This window comes from Pogoniulus pusillus, chromosome 8 (assembly GCF_015220805.1).
Source record: "Pogoniulus pusillus isolate bPogPus1 chromosome 8, bPogPus1.pri, whole genome shotgun sequence".
Lineage (NCBI taxonomy): Eukaryota > Metazoa > Chordata > Aves > Piciformes > Lybiidae > Pogoniulus > Pogoniulus pusillus.
Genome location: NC_087271.1, coordinates 3,875,537 through 3,901,978, shown reverse-complemented (window position 1 = coordinate 3,901,978; position 26,442 = coordinate 3,875,537). Strand labels below are relative to the sequence as shown.

Below are 26,442 nucleotides of genomic sequence, written 5' to 3'. Positions count from 1 at the left end.
TCCAAGATCATCCAGTCCAACCTATCCCCCAGCCCTGGCCAATCAACCAGACCATGGCACTAAGTGCCTCATTCAGGCTTTTCTTCAACACTTCCAATGAGGGCGACTCCACCACCTCCCTGGGCAGCCCATTCCAATGCAAATCACTCTCTCTGGGTAGAGCTTCCTCCTAACATCCAGCCTAGACCTCCCCTGGCACAACTTGAGACTGTGTTCCCTTGCTCTGTTGCTGGGTGCCTGGCAGAAGAGCCCAACCCCACCTGGCTACAGCCTCCCTTCAGGTAGTTGTAGACAATAATGAGGTCTGCCCTGAGCCTTCTCTTCTTCAGGCTGCACACACCCAGCTCCTTCAGCCTCTCTTCACAGGGCTGTGCCCCAGGCCCCTCACCAGCTTTGTCGCCCTCCTCTGGACACCTGCCAGCACCTCAGCATCTCTTGAATTGAGGCGCCCAGAACTGGACACAGCACTCAAGGTGTGGCCTGAGCAGTGCTGAGTCCAGGGGCAGAATAACCTCCCTTGTCCTACTGGCCACACTGTTCCTGATCCAGGCCAGGATGCCATCGGCTCTTTTGGCCACCTGGGCACACTACTGGCTCATGTTCAGCCTACAGAGCAAAACCAGAATCAAAGTCAATGATGGCATTTCTGCTGTGCCAAACAGTAGAACAGCTTGATATCACAAGCAGCACATTCGGTTTGGGCTGTGCCTGCTTTTCCACAAGCCTAAACGTGAGACACCAGAACAGGTTGCCCAGAGACGTTGTGGCTGCCCCCTTCCTGGAGGTGTTCAAGACCAGGCTGGATGGGGCTTTGAGCAACGTGGGCTAGTGGAAGGTGTCCCTGCCCATGGCAGGTAGATTGGAACTACATGATCTTTAAGGTCCCTTCCAACCCAAACCATTCTGATTCTAAATCCTTTCAGCTGTGGAGACATCTCTTAAAAGGGAAGCAAACTGATCAAATTTCAGTTTCCTTGGCTCCAGCAGATTACCACAAAATGAAAAGGAGTGGTAAGAAATTTAGTTCACTTGTGCAAACTGCTCATTTGCAGGTCTGGATATCCTTCTGTTCAAGTGCTCTCAGCCCCCATCTGGCACTGATGGTAGCCAGTGCCATGGACCCATGGAGTTTTATGCAGTGTGTGCTGCTCATTAGTGCTCACCAGAATATACACTCACAGTCCCATCTTTGCTCTAGAAACTAGTCTCAAACACTAAATGTGGAGTGAGAAATGAGATTTTCTGTGAAAGCAGGATGACAGATAGAATTGTGAGTTTAAGTTAACCACTTGTGCCGACGTTTCAGTGTCAGTTTTGCTTCAGTAAAGAATAAAGTCAGTTTTTCAGTCTTGAAAATACACTGGCAGGAGAGTCACAGAAATGCATGGTAAAAGCAAAGCATTTGGAGATGCTTTCCTTTGCCTTTTAGTTCTGGATGTGGTTTTTCACAATTATTTTTAATTAGTTCTGCTCAAGACTTAAAACTGAGGGCTGCTCAGTGGCTTCCTACAGCTGGAACGTCACGTTGTCATCACATGGTGAGGCATGAAATTTATTTACTTTACATAAACAACCTCAACTTAAAACAACTCAGTCCAAAACATTCCCTGCTGAATGGGTGGCATTATGTAGAGGTCTGTATATCATTTTGTGCCACCAGCAGCAAAAATGCTACCATTGTTTGTCCAGGCCTGGTATTTACAGTAAACAAAATGTTTTTGAACAGAACGTAAGCAAACTGGAAAGCAACTGCCAAGAGATGGAATCTAGTTGGTGTGTTCATAGAATCATAGAATGCTAGGGGTTGGAAGAGATCACTGAGTCCAACACCCCTGCCACAGCAGGATCACCTAGGGCAGGTCACACAGGAACACATCCAGGTGGGTCTTGAAAGTCTCCAGAGAAGGAGACTCCACAACCCCTGAGGGCAACCTTCTCCAGAATCCACACTCTAAAAAGGTTTTTCCTCGTGTCAAGGTGGAACTTCCTGTCTTCTAATTTATATCCACTGCCCCTTGCCCTATCACAGACACCACTGAAAAGAGCCTGGCCCCTTCTTCTTGACACCCACCCTTAAGGTATTTGTAGACATTAATGAGATCTCCTCTCAGGCTGCTTTTCTTGGCACTAAGCAGCCCCAGGTCTCTCAGCCGTTCCTCATCAGTCCCTTCATCATCCTCATAGCCTTCACTGGGCAGTCTCTGGTATATCCCTGTCTCTCTTGATCTGGGGATCCCAGAACTGGACACAGTATTCCAGTTGTGGCCTTACCACGGCAGAGGGGGAAGAGAACCTTTCTTGACATGCTCACTACACTCTTCTTAATGCACGCCAGGAGAGCTCTGACCTTGGCCACAAAGCTGTTTTGCTGTCCAGTGCATAACTTATTGTCCACCAGGACGCCAAGGTCCTTCTCCATGGAACTGCTTTCAAGCAGCTTGTTGCAGCCCAAAACAGCCTTTGTGTGTGTTGAGAGTGAATGTGTGGGTTTGGGTATGCATATTTTGAGGGAAAGTTTAGTATGTTCAGATTTTCAAGCAGTGAAGATAACCATTCCAAGCAGGAAGGCTGCTTAAGCTGAGGGTCACAAATTACACTGATACTTCCCAAAAGAGAAACACCAATAAATCATGTGTCAGCAATTGTGTGGCCAGCAGGAGCAGGGAAGTGATGGTCCCCCTGTACTCATCACTGGGGAGGCCACGCCTTGAGTACTGGGTTCAGTTTTGGACTCCTCACTACAGCAAAGACATCGAAGTGCTGGAGTGGGTCCAGAGAAGGGCAGCAAAGCTGGTTAAGGGTCTGGAGAACAAGGCTGGAGAGGAGCAGTTGAGGGAATTGGCATTCAGCCTGGGGAAGAGGAGGCTGAGGGGAGACCTCAGTGCTCTCTACATCTCTTTGAAAGGATGTTGAAGCCAGATGTGGCTTGGTCTCTTTTCCCTAGCATCAGGTGATAGAGTGTAAGGAAATGGCCTGAAATTGTGCTGGGGAGGTTTAAGTTGGATGTTAGTAACAATTTGTTTCCTCTAAGAGCAGTCAAGCATTGGAACAGGCTGCCCAGGGAAGTGCTGGAGTCACCATCCCTGGAGATGTTCAAGAAATGTGTGGCCATGGCACTTTGGGACATGGTTTAATGACCACAGTGGTCTGCGGTTGAAGGTTGGACTCAATCTTGGAGGTCTTTTCCAGCAGAAACAATTCTCTGAGTCTGTATCCATGACTCTCCTCTCATTCTCAGCAAGCAGGTCTTGTTCTGTTTGTAACCATGAAAGACCTTTACAATCTAGAAGAGGGAGCATAATCCACTTTGCCTGGTACCCAAAATCTGCACTGCTAGTGGTTTTACCAGGACAAGGGAGTCATCTGTCTGCTGAGAAGTAGAGAAGCTGGAGGACAGGTTTCTGTTTGACCCCAAATCCATGCTCTTTCCCAGCAGCTTCTGGGTTGGGTTACTGTACCACACCTTAAGGGAATGTGTTTTAAAATAGAGCCTGGGTCTGAGGTCACCAGCAGGAGCAGCTTTTCAGGTGGAAGGAAGGAGGCAGATTACCATCCTCTGCCATGATTTACCATCCTCTGCTATGTAGATGAAATATTAAGCTATTAACTCAGGTGGCAGATACAGAAATGCACATGAGACGTATGGCTGCAGGCCTGGGACGTATATACATATAGACCTGTCACCCTGCACCTTGGATTTGGGTGTCAGCCACCTTTTATTCATGATTTCCACACTTGTGTTTATGCTCTATTTTTCCATCTACCTTTCCCCAGATGCAACAACTATTAATTTTTAATTCCAGTAGACTTAGACTTCTTAGAGTACTAAGCTCGAGGAAAAATTAACAGGAATTGTAGGTCTTTCAACAGCTCCAACGGAGCAGGTCCTGCAGGAGAATAAATTCTCTTCCCCCCCCCCCCCATGAATATAATTATTTAACAGCCCCATCAACAAAAAAAAAGAGCAGAAAAGAAACGTTAAGTTTGGACTCACTTAGTAGCAATTACAGGTTGAAGAGGTGTAAATAACTTCGCCTCTCCAGACGTTACAAATATCCAGGTGCCGCGGTATGTGCTGATGACAACAAAACTGAAAAGAAAGACCGTCATAATTCTGACTGGTTTTCTCTGCAGAAGATATTGATTATTTGTGTGTGGTGAGAGATTTGGAAAATTCAATTAAAGGAGTTGTGCAAAGGTTTCATAAATTCTCCCCCGCGCGGCGTGTGCGCAGCCGTTGCTGCCCTATTAAATCAAGGCAGCGCTTGGCAATATATTTCCGTCCAAACATAAAAATAAATAACATTTAAACAGTTCTGCTTACTGCAGAAACAGATTTGATTTGCTCTCAAGCATTTAGTCATGTGCCAGCGCTGCCTCGCACGCCTTTGCCAGCTGTAACAAATTTTATAGGCCTTTCCCCCCCCCCCCCCCAACCCCTTCCACCCCCTCCACCCCCCGACCCGAGGCATAGCTCATCTACTATGAATTTTTAAATGAGCAAAGGGTGAAGAAGGGATGTCAGCAATATAAAAATTGATCAGTTAAAAGATAAAAGCATAAGTAAAGAGATTTGTATGGGAGCCTTAATAGGTTTTATTAAATAAAAATACTATAAAAAGACAGGAACGCAGAGACTGAAGGGTTTAACTGTGGTTGAGGTGGAGAAAAATTATTCTGGCACATTTAGGAGAAGATTGGTTTTATATCACCTGACAGGTGAACATTTTTTTTTTCTCCCCCCTCTCTGCTTTTTAGATCTGCAGATGTTTTGGAATAGTCCAACCTGGGAAGGAGGAGGGGAAAAGAAACTTGGGCAGATTCTACTTCTTTTCACGGTTAGAATCGTAGAATGGTTTAAGTTGGAAGGGACCTCAAAGATCAGGCAGTTCCAACCTCCTGCCATAGGCAGGGACACCTCCCACTGGAACAGGTCACTCAAGGCCTCATCCAACCTGGCCTTGAACACCTCCAGGGAGGTCGTGGAGCACAGAATCACCCAATGTGATCTGATCACATTGGGTGATTCTGTGCTCCACGACCTCCCTGGGCAACCTGTGCCAGTGTCTCACCACCCTCTCTGTAAAGAACCCTTTCCTAACATCTAGTTTGAATCTCCCCTCCCTGTGCTCCACAAACTTCTGGGGCAACCTGTGCCAGTGTCTCCCACCCTCACTGGAAAGAACCTTTTCCTAACATCTAGGTTGAATCTCCCCTCTTCCAGTTTAAACCCATCACTTCTTGTCCTGTCATTACAAGACCTTGTCAATAGTCCCTCCACAGCCTTCCTGTAGGTCCCCTTCAGATACTGGAAGGCCACTCTAAGGTCTCCTCGAAGCCTTCTCTTCTCCAGGCTGCAGAGTCCAAACTTTCATAGTCTGTCCTCACAGCAGAGCTGCTGCAGCCCTTTGAGCATCTTCGTGGCCCTCCTCTGGACTTGCTTTAACAGTTCCATGTCCTTCTTGTGTTGGGAGCTTCAGAACTGCACACAGTACAGAGGTTCTTGTGGGCCAGGGCCAAAAGACATCACAGCAAAGGGCAGCAAAGCTTCCACCAACCCACCCATGCAGGGTGACTCTCCAGCTGCTGCCTTGCCCTGGGCAACCCCAAAACCCTAAGCAGAGGATAAGTGGGCAAGGACAGGCTGCTTCTACACCCAGCTAGTGTAGATGACCTCCACAGATCATTTCCCTGCTGCTCTGGCTGCAGCACAGGCATTTTCCTGGTGACCTCCACAGATCTTTTTCTTGCTGCTCTGGTCAAGAGGTTTTGCTAATATTCTCTGCTTTTAGGTAGCTTAGGACTTCTGTGTAGAAAAACGTTGAGAGACAGTTGTTAAGGCTGTGATGGAGTTTTAAGAGCAACTCATTATCTTCATTAGTGTGTGAGCTAAAAAAAACCCCCAAACCCAAAAGCCACAACCAAAGTTTAAAACAAACTGATTTTTTGTTTTGAAAGTGCCATGAGCATCCTTGTAAGGTTTTGGCTTTGGTTTTAAAGTGCTGCAAGTGTCATTGTAAGGTTTTGGTTTTGGTTTTAAAATGCCACAGGCATCATTGTAAGGTTTTGGTTTTGGTTTTAAAGTGCCACAAGCATCATTGTAAGGTTTTGGAGCCTGGGAGTGATAGGTTGTCTGAGTATCTAAGTCTTAGTTCCATCTGGATAAACATTACTATAAATAGGGCTGGTTTGTCAAAAATGTGGTGTTGTGGTTTATTTTGGAAGGAGAGCTGAGTTAATGAGGTTTGAGATGAATCAGCTTACATTGTTAAAATGTCTTCTCAGAATGAAGTGCAGATCATTGAGTCCAACCATTCTCTAACTCTACCAAGGCTGGTGCTGAGCCATGTCCCTCAGCACCACAGCTCTGCCTCCAGAGATGGGGATGAAACCACCTCCCTGTGGAGCCTGTTCCAGTGGTTGAGAGCCATGTATGGGCCAGAATGCTACACTCAGTGACTAAAGAGCTCTTAAGGCTGAACTAGGAAGTTGCAGTGAGTACAAAGAAGCCAGATTGTCATTCAGTGTCTATTTTGGTCCCTTGTCACACCAGCCCAGGCAGTTTTCCTATTCTAAACAACAGTCAGTGGTATTTTTTGGTGGTGATTCCTGTGAACAGATAGTGTCTATTGGGTGTGAGGCTCAGAAGTTGTACCTGAGGCAAAGTTGAACTGGATGCCATTTTTCTGGAGTAACCTGATCAGACCCAGCTTAAGATAGAATTTCTGGCTTGGGCTGGGCCATCTCCAGGTGATGTCACTGGCACCTTGTGTCAGATCCACAGTCAGGTCTCGTCTGTCACATCACACATAGGAAGTGTGTGACTTCTAAGGAGTAACCTCATGCTAAGTGAGGAGAATCTTCCCTACCACCCCTCATGTCTCTGATGGCTTTGATGCTTCTCTCCATCTAGGTTTATATAGAATCACAAACTGGTTTAGGTTGGAAAGGACCTTTCCAGTCCATCTAGTCCAACCCCATTGCCATCAGCAGGGACATGTGCAACTAGAGCAGGTCACTCAGAGCCCCAGACAACCTGACCTTGAATGGTTCCAGAGCTGAGGCATCTGCCACCTCTCTGGGCAACCTAGGCTGAGGTCTCATCACCTTCAGTGTGAAAAACAAAGCATCTTTATGTCTGGACTAAATTTCCTTCTTTTAGTTTAAACACTCACCCCTGCTAAAAGGTCTGTTCCCAGCTTTCTTATCAGCCCCTTGAAGCACTGAAAGGCCACGAGAAGGTCTCCCTGGAGCTTCTCTCTTCCAGGCTGACCCATACACAGCTCCTTTCCTCACAGGAGCAGTCTCTTTAGCTGTATGCTGCTCTAAGGATCTGTTTGCGGTTCTCAGGATGTTTAATATGAAGCAAATAATGAATTTTCTCTTCACCTTTGGTGGTGGTGGTGCAATTGAAGTGCACTCAGGGTCCTGTGACCAGAGCTGAGCATCTGCTGCAGCAAGCCATTCAGCAGTCCTGGCACTCAGCAGCACCTGCTTCCAGACCCTTCCCTCTATGTTCTCATTCCTCGAGTTCCTTTCTACCCCTGCACGCTTTTCCTTTCCTTCTTCCAGCCATCTGCTCAGCCCTTCACCCCCACCCCTGCCCTCCTTGTATACAGGGCTCAGGTGTGGTTGCCTCTTCTTGCCATCTCCTCAGAGGACTCAGGGGAGGGTAGTTCCTCTCACACAGTCCTTGATGGGATTCTGATGAATCTTCTTTTTTAATTAGTATTAAAAGAGAAGGACCAGCTTCTAATACTTGTAACACATCCTCTTCTGCTTTGTCATCTCTGGTAATGAATGACATAGCATATGTGCCTACCCTTACAGGGAGACAGCCTCAAGTTGCACCAGGGGGGGTTTAAGTTGGGCCTAAGGAACAATTTCTTCCTCAGAAGTATTGTCAAGGCCTGGCCCAGGCTGCCCAGGGCAGTGGTGGAGTCCCCATTCCTGGAGGGATTGAAAAGCCATACAGATATGGTACTGAGGGACATGGTCTAGTGGTGATCTGGCACTGCTGGATTAGTGGTTGGATATGATGGCCTTGGGGGTCTTTACCTTAAAGATTCTAAGTAACTAAGACAATCTCCTAAATTCCTGTTGTGACACAGTAACTGTAGGAAGTAAAAGAGGCTCTGTTAACCAGGTCCTCAGTAACTCAGCTCACCTTTGTGGGGGGATTCTCACACATCCTGTAACACCAGCACTGCTCTGGTTCTCAAAGCAGCCTTTCCTCCTCCACAGAGTACGTTCAGACTACGAGCAGCTCTGACTTCCTGACCTCGCTTCTTGACCAAGGTAAGAACCCCCCCGGTCTGCTCCATGCATTCTTCACACAAAGGTATTGTCATCAGAAGGACTGAGGGGCTGAATTTACAACCCCATGCAGAGTGACCTAGTGGGCAGGCTGCAGTCAGGGCTGTGAGAGCTTGATGGGAAACCAGTTGTGACTCTGCAGGTGGCATTTCTTCTTACTGGGCCGGTAAGCAAATTGACACTGAATCTGCAGCAGCCCTGCCCCACTGGCAGACACCCAGGAGCTTTTCTCCTCCTCCTCGATGCTGTTGTTGTTTTGCTCAAGAAAGGCCAATCAGCTGCAAGACACATAATGAAGGTGAGAACATTTGTGTACTTCACCTTTACCTTCAGAAATGCCATGAGTGATGCCCTGGAATTCAGCACAAAGGCTGCTTCCCTGCAAAGTGGCTGGGCATGCACTTTAATGTCTTATTAATGCTCAGGCGGACTCCTCAACTCACTCCTCATCCAGCCAAGGGTCTCCAAGCAGTGCTCTTTACTGAGGGAGGAGTGGGCTGCAGGGCTGATGGTCCAGCTGAAATAGCAGCAGCAGCTCTGTACAACATCCCTGGAGGGATTGAAAAACCGTGGAGATGTGGTGCAGAAGGACATAGTGGCTTAGCAGTGCTGGGTTAAGGGTTGGACCTGATGATCTTAAAGGTCTCTTTGAAGCACAGGGATTCTGTGATTCTTCTAACTACCTCATTCCCCAGGAGCACCTCATCCCCCAGCTCATGCACCTCAGCTGCTGATCAGGCCACAGCCATCAACTTTCTCAGCATTTCTAAGGCAGAAAGCACAAATCAGAGCACTGACGGATACCTCAAGGTGTGGTTTTGGGGCTTTCAGGTTCTGCCTCCTTTGGTTACTTGTCTTTGTTCCAGTATTTTAAGGAAGCTGTGTTAACAGTGAACACTACCATCAGACACCACCTGTGCATGGAAAAACTGTTAGCTCCTTTTTTGTGAAGTCTTGTGACACAAGTCTCTAAAGATGAGAGCATCTGCAGCTGATGTGTGAGAACATCTTTCTTTTGGCAAATTAAAGCATTCTAATCCTCAGAATTAAGACTTTACAAGGTGTTCACAACTCACCCAGTTGAGTTAGGCCAGAGGTGAGCTAAGGCACACTCATTCTGCTTCTCAATGAAGGTTGAATTAGTAGCACAAATAGCTTTCAAGCCTGCTTATCTACACTCTTTTACTACCCTAAAGATAGCTGCTCATGCCACAGGCTCTCTACTCCTTCCTTTTTCCACACCAGCTACTGCGCCAAAGGCAGAGCCATTGAGGGCTGGGCACCAGTGCAGGAGAGCAGAGCTGGTGTCCTGTTCCAGAGCACTTTCCCTCCACTCAGTGTAACTTCTGAGTCCTGCAAAACACAGAGCAACCATTCTGTGGTACAGGAGCCAGTTTAAGTCAGTCTTACACTGGCTTATTAGCTAGCAAACTCTTGCTAAAGGTAGCTCAGAGGACGTTCATGGCTCTGTTATTCATGTCCACAGCCGGTGTGTTGTCTAGGCAGCACTGGGTTTGCCCGAGGAAAAGACACACAGTTCCTCTTCTGGTTCTCTTTTTTGACCAGCACTGTAGAACTCTCTGCTTTCTTGATCAAAAAATGTCACTGTGACAGCTAAGCGACCTTTTAGCAATTATTTCTCCTTAAAACATCTCCATTCCTGCAGTCCAAGGGAGACCATCTGTCCGTCTGCCTCACCTCAGGATGTCTGTCTGTCTGTCATGTGCAGTGAGGCTAGTGGTGCAGGCAGGACAACCCTGCCCCCCTGAGCAGCTCACATGAGTGATGCTGCTGCTGCTGCTGTCTAATTGCTATTTATTTTGGTCATTCCTTGTCTCCACACAGGCATTATGTGAAAAATGCATTCCGCATCAACCCCAACTTCTACATCTGCTTGACTGTACTTAAAAGGAGAGAAGAAATGGCTGTAAACCAATCTCCCCAGCAAATACCAGTTTGGGATGGCTCATTGCACCAGGCAGGTGCACATCTAGATAAAATTTCTGGCATCTATTTAAACTTAACAATGTGCACAACCAGATAATCTCAATGTAAATAATATAGCATGGTTGGCTTATGCAAGCATGCCTACAAACTGCAGGGGTAGGCTTGCTGCTGTGGAGAAAAGCAACTCTCTGCTGGGTTTTTTTACTGCAAATAGAGAATTTTACTGTTTTATTAATAAAGCTCCTCCACTTTTACCCTCCCTCCAAGAACTGGGTGAGAAGAATCCATGTGAAAAGATGGAACTTTGAGTCTCAGCTCACCCGGGGAAAACGTTGGTTTCTTGGGGCAGAGGATTTAATCAAATCCTCATCTCCCAAGCAAAACATGATTTAAATGGATGTAATTCAGAACTCCCTTCAAAGCTGCTTAGGCTCAGAAGAAAGAGGAAGCTTTATGTGCAAGGCATTATTCCGAGTGCTGAACGTGTTTAAGTTGTTCGCAAACATCTTACCTTGTCTGTAGCTGCCATAAGCAGGGACACATTTATCATCTGCAAAGATGTTTCCTACTCTCGAGTCAACTCAAACCACACCACATGCAGGCTCTGAGCCCATGGTGGGCTGCATGCTCAGGCTTTGGGAGCTTTTAATCTATACCAGTGTTTTTCCTCTCTGGAGCCTGACTGGAGACATGCTTGTAACTGTTGGAAGGGAGCTGTGTTGGTTCATCACTCTGTTCAGCATCTGCACCATTCTCCTTTAGGTTTCCTCTGTTGCTGTTTCTTGTGTGGACAGCATCCACCAGCTCTATGTGATAAGGGAAGAGTGGTTTGTACCAGCAGTAGTTTAAAGAACCTGATGGTAACCTCAGTAGCAATTAAACTTACATCATGGCAATTATCAAATATAATGAAATAAGCAATTTCTTAGGCAAACACACAGTGATAGACCAAGGTTCTGCTGCAAACACTCCTAAATGCTTTGGCTGTCTCAGCAGTTACTGTTTCTTTGACCTCTTGCTGTAGGAGGCTTTTGGGGTTGAGAAACAGCTGGGGCTGTTAAGAACCATTTCCAGTTCCACACAAGGTAGATCGTATGACTCTCACTTTAGCACCCCTGGAGGCCATCTCAAGGACAAAGAAAAGAGATCTACTCAAAACTAATGTTTTTGTATGGGGGGAAGGAGCTCACCACCATCTCCTGATGAACAGAAGAGACCAGGCTTCTTACAGCCCAAGTTCTGCTTCCTTCCAGCTCACTTCACTGATTCATGTGTTATTTCACTGGCAGTAGATGTTCCTCATGCTGCCTGAATGTCTGGCAGGCCTTCCCTCAGCCCTGCTTGGGGCTCTCTCAGCCTCTGGAGACAAAGCTGCCTATTGATGCTTCCCCAGTACCCACCAGTGCCACTCAGCCTACACTCCTGAAAAGAAGGGCACTGTGGGAAGAGCTTCTACATGCCAAGAGTAGAGTCAAACCCTCAGAAAGACTAAATAGCTGTGAGGATAGTTGAGTTTTCTTGCTTTAGAGTGAGCTGCTCCAGTGGAGGTGAACTGCTGAACTGTGCTCACCCCAGTGCTGTCACAGTTACTCCTCCAGAGCACCTTTTCACCCTGCCTGAGCTGCCACGGGTGTCATGTTGGCTGGGGTTACTTTTTCCACAACAAATAAAGCTGGAAACACGGAATAAATACACTGGGCCTGCAGCCACTTCCCTTACAGCATTCATAACCCCCACAGTTGGGAGTTCCCACAACAGCTGATTCACACACTGCAGACACAGCCCCAGAATGTGCTCCTGGCAGGGGCAGCTTGGTATGTGACAGAGTCCAGCCAGGGCAGGGGAGAAGCCTTCCAATGAAGCTGGCTTTGGGATTTCTAATACATAGAGTAATATAATCATATAGAATATAGACTATATTTATATCTAGTGTCCAAGCAGAATGAAGATGGAGGACAGACTGACTCCTAATGAAGCTATACCACCCTGAATTCCACTGTGATTAATTTTCTTACCCCAGGCTGTTATGTATAGAATTATTTGATCCATTTCTATCCTCTGAACTGTTAGCGGGGGGGGGGGTTGTGCTGTGCAGAGGGAGAAACTGCAGAGCTGAGTTCCATTTACATCTGCAGTTTTGTGCAATAAGGGGTAGTTTGCCCTGTTTCAAACTGCACTGCTCACTATATCCTCAGCTTTTACTTCAGTAGAAAGAAGATCTTTTGCTTTTCAGTCCTGTTAGGAACAGTTGCTGAGAGCCCTAAGGCCTAGATGATAGTAAAGGCACCAACATCCCCCATCCCCTGCATACACAAGAACCTTGCCCTTCCCAAACCTCTATTCCCCTAATCCAGCTCTTATTTTGGTGCCACTCTGGCTTATGCTCCTCAGCATTCTGAAAGCACTAGTAGTGTGGAAAACACCACAAAAGAAGAAAACCAAACTCCCATGGGTGGACCAAGGCTGCTACAGAACTTGGGTCCATCTCCTGGCTGAGCAGATCGCTTTCCAGCCCATGATATTGGTGGAAGGCCAAGCTCTCTTCCCTACCATGTTAGCTGAAGAACAAACTGCTCTTCTAAGGTGGCAGCACCCAGACAGTACCTCACAGACACAACACCCTGGTGGGACACCAATGGAGGACAATTCATGCCATAAAACAATTTGGGCAAGACAAGAGCTACAAGTCAAGAGTTTCTACTTAACCTCCACTACTTCAGCTGGGAAACTTGCACACTCACTGCTAACAAACCAGCTTGTCTGGCTGATACAACTGGGGCATCTCAGCAGCAATTCAAAGTTTGGTCCTTTATTGGGTATTTTAAGTTTACAAATGGTAGCAGAAGTATTACACTCCTGAAGAAAATACTCGAAAGCCCATTTCCAAGCCCTCTTCCAAATGCTTCTCCTTGCAAAGATGAGCATAAAGTGTTTGCCAGTTCTCACCAGCTTACCAGGAATTGTGTCACCTCACAAACAGCTTTACCTGCAGCGCCACTGCAAATCCTCTGACCCTCTTTCACAGTTCAGCCTTTGGTCTTCACAGGTTGATTAAATAAATTTCTTATGACTTCTACTATGCTTTGAGTCCCAGAGTATAACAACATTAAAATACACTAGAAATAATATGAAGTGTAAGCAGGAAACGAGGGACACAGACAGAGGGAACAAATCAGGTAACCTCTGTGGAGGATTCACTGTAGCACTCATCAGAGACAGCACAGCCATCAGTGTCACCGAGAGCAGAAACTGCAAGGGAAGGAGAACCAGATTAGCTCATGAAGATCTAACACTCAGGCAGTTGCTGTGCTGATAAAGGACCTGGTTTAGCACCAGACTCAGAGTTGGAGAATGATTGGACTTGATCTCAAAGGTCCTTTCCAACCAAAAAATGATTCTATGATTTCTGTATTCCTCAAGTCCATACACAGGTGACACTGCCTTTAGTGTGGCTTTACGCAGTTATTGAAAGTGCTTTGTGCAAGTACTTTAGCACCATGAAGGGCTGCAAAGAAGAGTCACAGGAGTTAAAATTGCTCACCAGGCTCTTGACAATCTTGGGAAATGACTTGACCCATGAAACATATCCCTTGAGGGAAAGGGAGAATGTCTTCAGCTGCAGGTCCTCTGCTGATGTCTTCTCAAATATGGAGAAGGAAGCCACGCAGATGGAGAGGAAAGCCAGCGAGGTCACAGCAAAGGGCAGCAGCAGGCCGTCCTTCAGCAGGAGAGGCAACATACTGGTGACACAGAATCCCCCCCAGGAGTGAGCCCACATCACAAGTTGTATTTCCAAGGATGCAAGAATAGAGGACAAAGAATACACTTAGACTTACTAGAACTGGGGAGGAGCACAGGTTTTGAGTAACATTCAACGAGTTCAACTCACCTGAATGTTGACACAAGCAAAAACCACGTGGCCATGAAAGGGATTTCATTGATGATCAAGCAGACAGGTCTGGAATGAGAAGAGAAGAATCAGCTATGCAGACACTATCAGGACAGTACTTCAGCCTCAGCCTGTCACATGGGGCTGCATCTCCTCTGCTCTGCAGGTAGGACAGAGTGCTACCACAGGTGTCTGGAGAACAGATCTGGTGAGGAGCAGCTGAGGGAACTGGGGTTGTTCTGCCTGGAGAAAAGGAGGCTGAGGGGAGACCTTCTGGCTCTCTACAACTCCCTGAAAGGAGGTTGGAGTGAGGCAGGAGACAGTCTCTTATCCCAAGGAACAAGTGACAGAGGAAGTGGCCTCAAGGTGCACCATTAGAGGTTTAGGTTGGACATGAGGAACAATTTGTTCCCTAAAAGGGCTGTCAAGGCCTGGGCCTGGCCCAGGCTGCCCAAACCAGTGGTGGAGTTCCCATCCCTGGAAGGATTGTAAAAACTGGAGATATGGTGCTGCATAGTTTAGTGGTGACCTGGCAGTGCTAGGTTAACAGTTGGACTTGATCATCTTAAAGGCCTCTTCCAACTGAAATGATTCTGTGATGCTCTACTGTGATGTCAGTGAGGTATCAGTCACCCAGTTTAACCTGCACCTATATCCCAGCCTTGCTGTGCAACTCTTAAGTAAATGTCTCTGCTGTCTCTGGCAGCACCACCTTGCCCAAGCCCACAGCCCGTCTGTCCCTTGGCAAACAGGCATGACCTGCACCTCAGTGCACTCCAGAAAACGCAGCCAGGGATGAGTGAAGCAGGAGAGACCACAGCATGGCTGTGTTTGGACACTTTCACGTACAGGTTATTCAGAAAAGCATGTGCAGGATTTCAGAGATCAGGTATACTTGTAAGTATACTCCTAAGTGGGAAAGCAGCAAGCAGTAACAAGGTGAGGAACAGAAGATTAAAGTATTATCCCCAGGACAATAATTTACTTACAGTGACACAAGAAGAATAGATTTTTCATGGACTTGAAAGGAGAACAGGAAAAATGACAGTGCACAACTAACCTTAGGAAAAGAAATCAGAAACATATTAGTGTGTGTGACTGCAATGCAAAGCACTGCTTCAGCTTCTCTGCTGGCAGACAAGAGCTAAATGGTCTGGTTTTTCTAATTAACTGCTACATTTACTCTGGTGCAGTTTACAGGTACAGAGAGCTGCTTCTGTAACCACCTACACACGCTGCAAAACACACTGTGTGGAAGTTTACCCAGAGCACTTCCTCCCAGAGCTCTCACTCTTGCTTAGCTTTCCTGGCACAAGTATCCTCAACACCAGGCAAACACAACATTCACTTGGCAGAGTTCAGCCCTGCTGCCACCTACCCTCCTTTCTGACAGAAAATGTTCATCCTCATGAGCAGCCAACAGACTAAAGGAAACAGCCTGTGGTTTTTCCCCCCACACCAAATAGAAGTACACCAGAAAGCACAAACCAATTCTTAGAGAGGATAAATGTTACTTTTAGGCAGTGTTCCAATAAACCCTCAGATATTCTTCACATTAAAAATAGAAATTATCTTGTAACAATTGAAGCTGTAGAACCAGCTCCACATAATTGCTTTCCAGGATAACTTGATTTTTGCATGTCCCTGTGTTTAAATCCAGTGGCATAAGAAAAGGCAAATAGCTGGGAAAATAGTACCATTTGCTTTTCAAGCTGCTAATAAGCTTACAACATCTATCTCGAGATGCTTCCATTGAATTTTGCAGCCAATGCACTACAGGAAATTAGCACTTTGAAAGCTAAACAGAAAGAGAATAAAATCTGACTCTATATAAGGCTTTAATGTGTACAGAATCTTCTAATGATTCTGCAAAGGAATATCATAAAATGTAGCATTAAGGAAAACTGAGGGTAAGGAAAAAAAGTCTAGATTAAAAGACAGGTCAGATCCTGCTGGCTGTGGGTTACAAAGAGTTTTGTACCACATCACTTAATGGTACACACACTTCTGATCATAGCAGCAACTGCAGGGAGAAGCACTGGTTGCAGCCCAGTGCTCAGTGGTGGGCACAAACCAAGGAGCCATAAAAGCATGCACTTACCAAAGCAAATTTAAACCCTCGAAGAGAAGGCTGCACTGTCAGCTTTATACAGACGGGAAGCAGGCTCAGAAAGGTCACAGCAAAACTGAACAATTTTAGAAGAGAAACAGCTTTAATACAGGAATAACCACATCCATGGTATCACATAATCACTTTGGAAAACCACACAAGTTAGGAATTCAGTTGTTGCATGTCTCCTGGAGTGGTTCTGTGCTTCAAGAAAAGAGTGGGTCTGAGGAAGGAATGAAGCCATCTCCAGGAGTATTTCAGACTGGAGATCTGGACACAAATTCTTCACTATGTCAAAAACCAGAACTGTAAAGTGGCTTCCAAGAGGTAATTCTTTGAAGGAGAAAGCAAATTTTAACTTAATTTCAGCCAGCCAAGTAGCTTAAATCACTCCATAAACCAGCAGGAATTTTTTCAGTCATAAATCTTCCCAACAGAACTTGGGGAAACACTTCTCACCTGGGAGACGAGTACAGTGTAGGGGGAAAGAAATACCTTTCTTCCAAGATACTAACTGGCACTTCTCATTATTCTTTGACCAAAATCACTCATTTAGCAAAAAAAACCCCAACCAACCACAAGATAAACTACCTGAAGCACCTGAATTATATCTCACCTGAATTTTAGCTGAGTTGGAGGTGCAACTATGTTCTTTATCTTTATAAGGACACTTAGACTGCACCAAATATTGGCTACTTTATCCTGGAATGGGAAGAAAGAAAAATGGGATCAAAAGGTAATTTGTGATAATTCTATTCATTCAGATTTATGTTTATGACAAGAGTAGGGCTTGAGAGATGAGTTTTTACTATGATACTGCAAAAAGACACTTGTAGTTTATATTCCTGGATGTAGTTCATACTCCTAGATGTGCTTTTAAGTTATTCTGATCTCCAGTAGCATAAAGTTTCAAGAGAGTGAGTTAAACAACTGATAACCAACAAATGATAAGCAATCATTCTATGATGATTCTATGAACAACTAGCTGAGAAATAGTTCTTTGGCACTACACTACTTCTTACCTCCTGAGATGCCACATTTTGAGCCAGCAGTGTGCCCAGGTGGCCAAGAGAGCCAGTGGCATCCTGGCCTGTATCAGGAGTGGTGTGGTCAGCAGGAGCAGGGAGGTCATTCCGCCCCTGTACTCTGCACTGGTTAGACCACACCTTGAGTACTGTGTTCAGTTCTGGGCCCCCCAGTTTAGAAGGGACATTGAGATGCTTGAGCGTGTCCAGAGAAGGGCGACGAGGCTGGTGAGAGGCCTTGAGCACAGCCCTACGAGGAGAGGCTGAGGGAGCTGGGATTGTTTAGCCTGGAGAAGAGGAGGCCCAGGGGTGACCTTATTGCTGTCTACAACTACCTGAGGGGTGGTTGTGGCCAGGGGGAGGTTGCTCTCTTCTCTCAGGTGGCCAGCGCCAGAACAAGAGGACACAGCCTCAGGCTGCGCCAGGGGAGATTTAGGCTGGAGGTGAGGAGAAAGTTCTTCCCTGAGAGAGTCATTGGACACTGGAATGGGCTGCCCGGGGAGGTGGTGGAGTCGCTGTCTCTGGGGCAGTTCAAGGCAAGGTTGGACATGGCACTTGGTGCCATGGTCTAGCCTTGAGCTCTGTGGTAAAGGATTGGACTTGATGATCTGTGAGGTCTCTTCCAACCCTGAGGATACTGTGATACTGTGTGAAACTGTCTGCCCCTGACTAAACACTGCCACACATGAATCTTCAGTCTAACACGACGATGCTCTGTGCGCCGTCACGTTTCATTCCGTACCTGAGCCTCTTTAGCTGTGCTCACTGCCTGCTAGCAATGACAGAGTTAACCTCTAATAAATCAAGGAGTCTAAAGACATTAGCAGTTGTGCTAGGATCGCTTTCAAAATTAAATTTGTAACTCCAGCTCTCGTGCTCTTGAAACTCATCCCCAAACAGCTGCTTAAATCACAGCTGTGTAGACATAACAGCCAGAACGCCACTGCCACCAACAACTGAGCCACCTTCCTCACGTGCTCCCCAGCAGCACAGAATATGCACTTCAGATCTGCTGAGGATTCCAAGGGAGCGCACAGGACACGCTTGCTGAATGGCCAATGTGGTTTTTACAGCCATCAGCATTTGTTACTGCTTCTGTAAATATGAATCAAGTCAAAGAAGCTGTCACAGGCAGCCCAGGATAGCCTTACCGTGTGCTGCTTACGTGGACAGTTTCTCCTTTTATCTAGATTAGTATCCAGCAAAATGCTCCCCTGGTTCAACTCAGGAAATATTTGGGCTAATATTAGATCAAAATCCTTCAGCTCTTTTAAGCTCACTGCTTATTGTCATTTAGAGATTTGATTTTTAACGTTTGGAGTGAATAAAAAGCACAGTGACCAAAACTCCAGAGAAAGAACAGGGTCATTGGTTGGGCTTCAGGTTTTTCTAGGGGGTTTCTTTACATAAAGCTAGCAATAAAATGCTGTCTTCAGTGCATCAGCATTAACTCTTAAAGGAAAAAAAGTGCCAGTTGTGCTATGATTTGTCTCTAAAGATTAGAGGATCATTTATGCTGCATTTACTTCAAATCCCTGGGACATCAAAACGTGGACACTCAAAGCTTCATTTTACTGCTTAAACCTGAAGTTGAGAATCTGCTTTTCAAAGGGTGGTATTAAGCTTCGTGCCCTAATTAAGCAAAGCAGCAACATGACTCACTGTTAGTTAGGAAATCAGTAATGACTATCAGGTAAACGAGTAACTGCTTTACTGGATAAAGGCTGCAGTACTCAGCTCCCTGCAAATATCCACACAATGAGGAAAATGGTAAAGGCAGAACTGGCCTAAAATTCATGGAAAACAGTGTGGAAGCTTGCACTGAAAAGATGAAACTGGAACCAGCAAAAGCAAGTCCCAGGCTGCACCCAAACCACTCTTTTTTATTATTCACTTTCAAATAAGGAATCCTGTTGCAAATAGTTGAGCAGAGGCAAGTGACCAGAGCTGTTAACTTTTAAGGTTCCATCTTCTGACACTGTCAATTACTCTGGAATCTATGTCAATGGAAAAATGTATGGATTGAAGTATGGGGTTTGATGATGGGATAAGTGTTGTCTACTCATAATATCCTGGAAGATGCCAGCTGAGCTGGGGTTAAATACTGGATTAAATAACTGGCAAGAAACGACTGCTGAAGAAGGCAGCTCAAATTACTGCTCCTGTGGTGTGTCTCCCACATGAAATCCCCAAAGGTCACGATGAAGGTTTCTCAAGGGATCTAAGAACAGGGAACATTTACAGCAGGGTGGGGGAGAAGAAAACATGCATGCCTCAAACAAGCCTCGGTCAATGGGAAAGAGTCTTCTGAGTACTTGCATGGTTTGTTCCATGTCGGTACAGAAGGGCAGCCAGCAGCCAGCAAAGGAAAGCACCACGGTCCCTGCTATTTTGGTTAGCAACACTAATCTGCAAAGAGGAGAAAAGCTTACATCAGAAAAGAGAAATCTAGCTACCAGTAACAAGTCAGCTCTTGGCTTACAGAATAAACCTTGGTTTCTGAAATACAGAACTGAAGGTGACAAATGTGAACAGAAAGAGCTACCAGTCACCATCCTCTGAGCAGTGACAGCTTCACGAGGACCACTGAACGGCTGCTGCCAACCTCATCCTGTGCACACTGCAGCCTGCAATTAAGTTAGCTCACAGAATGAGGAGGGATAAGGAAGGACACCTTAGTGTTCAGTGGAAATAACATAGGTCTCAACAAGAGATGTTTATTCACGAGAGGAACACGTTACAACAGGGTGTATCTTCCACTGGAAATTCATAGGCTCATAGAATGGTTTGAGTTGGAAGGGACCTTAAAGATCAACTAGTTCCAACCAGACCTGCCACAGGCAGCGATCACCTTCCCCTAGACCAGGCTGCTCAAGGTCTCATTCAACCTGACCTTGAACACTGCCAGTAAAGGGGCATCCACAGCCTCCCTGGGCAACCTGTTCCAGTGCCTCACTGTAAAAAATATCTTTCTAATATCCAGTCTAAATCTGTCCTCTTCAAGCTTCAATCCATTCCCTCCCGTAGGCAAATACAGAGAATCCCATTCTCACTGCCAGGCTGCGCGGGTGTACTCTTGAGAAAGGTGAAACAGTTTGAAGTCACTTGGAAGTCACTTACCCCTTTCCTTTCAGTCCTTTCTTGAAGCACTTTCCAAGCAAATAGCAAAAAAAAGGCAAAGAATGGTAGAGCTCCATTTGCTTATAATTTAAGGCCAAGCAAAAGGCCAGTGACCCCAGGAGGACCCTGTCATAGGACAAACAGAGCACAGCCCACAAGGCAAAGCCGAGGCTCACTGAGTTGTATATGGTTTTTTATGTCAAGGACAAGACACACATCTTAGTACTGGAAGTCAGTACCGAAAGCTCTGAGGGACAGGTGTAAAGCAGCAGGCAAAAGGAGTTGAAGTTTTAAAAGCAAATCACCAGCTGGGGCTGTTCATGGACAAAAAGAATCTGACTTCTGACCAAAAGTGTAATTTTGCTGTTTCCAAGGCCTGACTTGAAGCAAATATTAAGGACAAATTGTGTGTGTTAATTACATATGTAATGTACACTCAGTAGAACAAGCTCATGGTGACAGCACTCTAAGATTCCTCAGGGTGAACATTTATTTTTCTTGGTATTTACATGATTAAGGATAAAGCTTTCAAGAGTCTCTCTTCCCAGCTCCCAAAGGATATGTGCAGAATATTAAAACACATCAGGATTTAAATTATGTATTATTTAGTTCAAGGACTCCTGGAGTTTGTTTTGTGATTCTGCTCAACTCACAATGCACCCTCATCCATGACCAGCTCCCTTAGCTGCTGATATTGAACAAACAATGAATAATAGCAACATTATTTCCTCCTGACTGAGAACAGGTTGCCAGGCTCAGCAGGGTTTGAAGAGACTAAGCTATGCTTACTGTTAAACTACAACAAAATACCAGCTTTGTCACTTGCTGTTAGTGTCAGAGAGAGTGAGAAATCAAAGAGAAGTTACTAGTCAGAGATCTCATGATATTTTCTTTTCTCTTTGTCAATATAGCTAGCTACAACAACACAGAGAATCATTTTGGTGAGAAAAGACCTTTAAGATCAAATCCAATTATTATCTAACTCTACCAAGTCTGGTGCTAAACCATGTTCCTCAGCACTACCTGTCCAGAGCTTTTCAATTCCTTCAGGGATGGGGACTCACCACTGCCCTGGACAGTCTCTTCAAAGGCATGACAACCCTTTTTGGGGAAGAAATTGTTCCTTGTGTCCAACCTGAACTTCCCCTGAAGCAACCTGACACCAGTTCCTCTCACTCCTATACTAGGGAGATGAGACCAACCCCTACTTGGTTTCAGCCTCCTTTCAGGGAGTTAGAGAGCCACAGAGTCTCCCCTCAGCCGCCCTATCCAGGCTGAACAATCAGTTCCCTCATCTGATCCTCACACGACTTGTGCTCTAGACCCTTTGCCAGCTTCATTATCCTCCTCTGCATCTGCTCCAGCATTCAACATATTCAGATTGTCTCCCTTGTTTTCAGCCCAAAGGTGGCTCTCAACATCACAATGCATATTTGAGATCTCATCCATTTCACCTTGACAATGTTACACCAAAAGGCATCTTCTGGTATTTTGGCATTTGGATCTGGCAGAACCATGCAGAAGCAGTTAAATAAATCTATTAACCTCATGGGAGTTGGTCATAGACAGTGAAGTTATTCACTTAAAAGAGTGAAAGAACAGCTGGAAGAGACCACAGGAGACTGTGCAGAACACCTGTCAGCTTCACCACAGCGTCTGCTACATCTTCAGCACCCCTGACATGAGGTTTGCTGAATCTTTTCTTAAAAGATCTTGATGCTGCTGATTCCACAACATCCACAAACCATTTACTGCAGCATTTCACTCTAAGGTTCTGAAGATTCTTCCATATATTCCAAGCCTTTAAATACATGGAAGAGACACATCTTTAAACAGACTGAGGACAAAAATCAGAACTGCAGAATTCCTGAACTGTAACTTAAATATTTAATCTCCATATCTTTTTTTTTCCTTTCCTTCAGAATCTGCTAAGATTTATTATCTTGCAAGACAGAGTAAGAAGACCTTACCACCATGTTGCAATATTGAAAGGGTGGCTACAAAGAAGATGGAGACTCCATTTTCATAAAGAGTCACATGGAAAAGATCAGGGATAATAGGTACAAGTTACTCCTGGGGAGATTCCCATTGACAAGAGAATATTGGAATAATCTCCCCAGGAAAGGGGCAAAGTCCCCAGTACTTGAGGTATCAGTAGATGCAGTGCTGAGGGACATTGTTTAGTGCTTGGTCATGTTGTCTACACCATGCTTTTGCCAAGAGAAGTTGAACCAGATAATCTTTGAGGTCACGGATTCTACAATAAAGAAAACCACCAATTAGCAAACTATTTGATTGTCAAAACTTGCTTTAGTACTAGATGCTGAGATTCAGTATCTCCTTGGAATATTTCAATAGCTACATGTATCAGATCTTCAGGATTGTATCCCTCTGGCTTGACGGCACTGAGCAGCACAGCCTGGAGCAGTCAACTAACAGCATTTGCTTGGGGATGGGAAAAGAAGTATTAACAGAGAGGTTAGTAAAAAAGACCCACCTGTGAAGGTGTCTGCCAGCAGCACTGAGCAGTTAGTTCTGATGCAGTAGCTAGTACCAGATGCCTAGTTTGAAATGGTTGGGCAGTAAGTGAAGCAAATCCAGCCTCAAGCAGTGCATTTTATAGACCTGAACATTTTACACAACTACACTGTACACCTCTCTCCACTCTGAGCTAGGCTGAAGCCCTTCAGATGACCTGATACACAAAGGTAAGCTAAGAAAAGGCACTACAGAACAACATTACTTGATAAATGGGAACTCATGTCACTGCAGAACAAGGATACTGGAAGTGTCCGTGGTCAATAAGAATGAGGCCTGGATAAAGCAGTATGCAGAGAGCACTGGAAACCTGGAAAGAAAGGGCAAAAAAAGGAGGGGAAAATAACTGTTTAGACATTAGACAGAACTATATTACTTCTCCAGTACAAAAATTTGGATCCTCACAGTGCATCCTAAATGTAGGAATTTTCTTCTCTAAAGGTACTTTTCTGCCAATAATATTGTGAGGAATAAAACAGGATCAAGATTTTCCAAGAATAAGAAAATACTGAATGGCAAACAGCCTGCCCTTGGCCAATCAGCTCAGAGATCACCCAACCATCTCCAACCTTCAAACCACTTCAAAACTCAGAAGACACACTGCAAAATGTACTGGTTCTACAATAAGGAACATGCACTTCCTAGATCTGTCACAGTGGATTTACTGCTCAAGTAATAAATGCAAAAAGAAAGCTAATTCAAGAGTTTATGGCTACTACACTTCAGAGCATCTTGTTATTAAAGTAATTACTGCAAGATAAAGCAATGGCTTGATCTTTTTAACTGAAAAGTCTTTCATAAGAGAAGCACTGTCATCAGTTTTATGTCAGTTGAGACCATCACAGCGTTCTGTGCATTAATTAACACCCACTGTTGCATTTCTATCTTGTTTTAACAGTATATTTCCTTGGGGTTTTAATTTACACACACCAGATACTTGCCTTCTTTTTAGTAGATGTTTCTCTCAAGGAAAAGCAATATAAAATAACTGCAGGGATATAAATCAGCAAATCAGCAACAAACACTGAAAAAACAAAGATGGACTTCAGGTTAGACTCTTCTCATATACTTCACCTTAAATGCTATACAAGTTGTGGATTTGCATCTGGAGCGTGAATCTTTGACTTGGTTTACAGTTGTAGTTTCTAAATGCTCCACACTATGTTTGTATTTGGTGTAAAAAACCACTCAGATGATGATAACTACAGTGTTGGAGTGAGACTAGTTGCCTGCTTTGTGAATGTGGAGCTTGTATCTGTACCCTCACTGAAAACTCCAATTTAATCATTCAGCTGACTGAAGTTCAAGAGTTGTGTGACTACAGTTGTGTGACTATGTTTGTATTTGGTGTAAAAAACCACTCAGATGATGATAACTACAGTGTTGGAGTGAGACTAGTTGCCTGCTTTGTGAATGTGGAGCTTGTATCTGTACCCCCACTGAAAACTCCAATTTAATCATTCAGCTGACTGAAGTTCAAGAGTTGTGTGACTATGTTTGTATTTAGTGTAAAAAACCACTCAGATGATAACTACAGTGTTGGAGTGAGACTAGTTGCCTGCTTTGTGAATGTGGAGCTTGTATCTGTACCCTCACTGAAAACTCCAATTTAATCATTCAGCTGACTGAAGTTCAAGAGTTGTGTGACTACAGTTTGAGACGAATATGCTTTTTTGCCCTCTTACATAGCTTTATCTTTCACTGATTAAAACACAGCTCAGGATTGGCAGTTACACCAAAGCTATTTTTTCCCAATTGGTTTGAGAAAGAGAAGATAAAAATACAGGCAAATAAACATTAAAATATCAGAGAGTCCTTCCTTAGAATAAACTGGGTGTTCCACTTCAAAGGACAAGAAGAAATAGGTCCACAGAATTTGATCTTGTTAATGTTTCTAACACTATAATTTCTGGTGTCCAAAAGCTGCTGCTTCCACGTGTTCAGCTGTTTTGGCTCCTGGCACAGCCTCAGTCAACAAGGGGGCACACTCTAGTTCCTCACATGCCGAAACGAGAGAAGACATTCTTCATTCTCCAAAGAAATCAGCTCCCACTAGATCCAGTCAAGTAGTTTGATGGAACAGAGAGTCTGGAGACATAGTTAAGGAGCTCTAACAACCTCCAGTGTTATCTGTGAATTACTGGTGATGTGGACAAACAGAATTTCAACAAGTTATTTGATCATTTGCCTACATCAAATATAGGCAAGAAAGTTGACTAGGAAACAGAATCAGCAGGTTCATCTGCCAAGAATTGTGTCAGCTCCTGCCCAGCAGGTGAGTTCACCTTGGCTACTGTCTTGAGAAAAAACACTCCCATTATGTTATAAATAAGTTTCAGAAAATGGGCAATTATTCCAAGATGGAAAAGTATAATTTGGTCTCAGGTTTTGGAAGAAAATGTTTGAAGCTATCAGTTATTCAGTGGTGAACTATTTCACAGGCTTAAGCCACAATTAAATATACTCAGGGCATTAGCAAAACAAATATACTGACACTTAACAGAAAGGTGTACTATCAACAGCTGACAATGACCAGCCTGAATTATTTTAATGCATCCTTCTAATGGCTGTTGTTACAAAGGGTTTCTCAGTTCTCCCAGATCCATCAGGATCTGTCAAGTGAGCTGATTTCAAAATTAATAAAGACTATTTCAAGGGTAATTAAGTTCTAGTGATTGTTATTTTGTGTTCGATGCAATCAATTACCAGAGACCAGAGGTTTGTGAAGGACAGAAAAACTATTGATGAGCAACAGCTTCTGCTACTGCAATCAGAAAATATTTTGGGCAACTCAAAGCAAAAGGCAGATTTAAAATGAAAGAAAACACCACTAGAAAGTAGATGATCTATAAAATCCTCTCCAACCCAAATCATTCGATGAAGGCTCAGAGAGCAAGAGCTTACTGGCCTCACTGTTTCCTGTCCAGTACTAATACAGCTATCTCCATATTTTTTTTCTGGACTTGTTTTCTCCTTTTCTTTGTAGAGGCAGTTAAAAATAAATGGCACAAAATGACTGCAGAATTATGTTTAGGATAGAACACTTTTTACTACTTTGTTTTTCCTCTCTAGAGAGTGGTGACTGAAATAAAAGTGGCATCTTCAAAAGCATCAGATATCTCTCTTTCAGGTGAAGCATGCAGATAAAGATTTGAGCCCTCAAGAGGCTGGTAAGTGAATGTCAGTGTACATGCAAAATAATTTTAATATAAACCACAAGCTAAGCTGTAAATAGAATCATAAATTTGTTTTGGTTGGAACTTTGGTTTGGACTTCCAAGATCATCAAAATGAAAAGTATATTTATCAGGATGGAAGAGAAAACACAGGTCAGTGGCATCCTGGCCTGGATCAGGAACAGTGTGGGCAACAGGACAAGGGAGGTTCTTCTGCCCCTGTACTCAGCACTGGTCAGGCCACACCTTGAGTCCTGTGTCCAGTTCTGGGCTCCTCAATTGAAGAGACATGTTGAGGTGCTGGAATGTGTCCAGAGAAGGC

At 44.7% G+C, this 26,442-nt stretch overlaps 2 protein-coding genes across 2 annotated transcripts in view; one reads left to right on the top strand and one right to left on the bottom strand.

Moving 5' to 3' along the window:
- The window catches only part of ITGB3BP (integrin subunit beta 3 binding protein), a 28,957-nt gene extending 18,425 nt beyond the window's left edge, over nucleotides 1-10,532 (top strand). Inside the window, exons 8-9 of the mRNA XM_064147038.1 lie at nucleotides 8,245-8,298; nucleotides 10,162-10,532. Coding sequence (XP_064003108.1) covers nucleotides 8,245-8,298; nucleotides 10,162-10,172 — 65 coding nt within the window. The 3' untranslated portion in view covers nucleotides 10,173-10,532. The remainder of the gene's footprint in view (nucleotides 1-8,244; nucleotides 8,299-10,161) is intronic.
- Nucleotides 10,533-13,056: 2,524 nt separating this feature from the next.
- ALG6 (ALG6 alpha-1,3-glucosyltransferase) overlaps nucleotides 13,057-26,442 on the bottom strand; it is a 21,803-nt gene continuing 8,417 nt past the window's right edge. The window contains exons 5-14 of the mRNA XM_064148246.1: nucleotides 23,887-23,988; nucleotides 23,191-23,255; nucleotides 20,408-20,593; nucleotides 19,561-19,696; nucleotides 16,879-16,964; nucleotides 16,254-16,338; nucleotides 15,142-15,212; nucleotides 14,153-14,221; nucleotides 13,805-14,003; nucleotides 13,057-13,512 (exon numbers count right to left, since the gene is read on the bottom strand). Coding sequence (XP_064004316.1) covers nucleotides 13,315-13,512; nucleotides 13,805-14,003; nucleotides 14,153-14,221; nucleotides 15,142-15,212; nucleotides 16,254-16,338; nucleotides 16,879-16,964; nucleotides 19,561-19,696; nucleotides 20,408-20,593; nucleotides 23,191-23,255; nucleotides 23,887-23,988 — 1,197 coding nt within the window. The 3' untranslated portion in view covers nucleotides 13,057-13,314. The remainder of the gene's footprint in view (nucleotides 13,513-13,804; nucleotides 14,004-14,152; nucleotides 14,222-15,141; nucleotides 15,213-16,253; nucleotides 16,339-16,878; nucleotides 16,965-19,560; nucleotides 19,697-20,407; nucleotides 20,594-23,190; nucleotides 23,256-23,886; nucleotides 23,989-26,442) is intronic.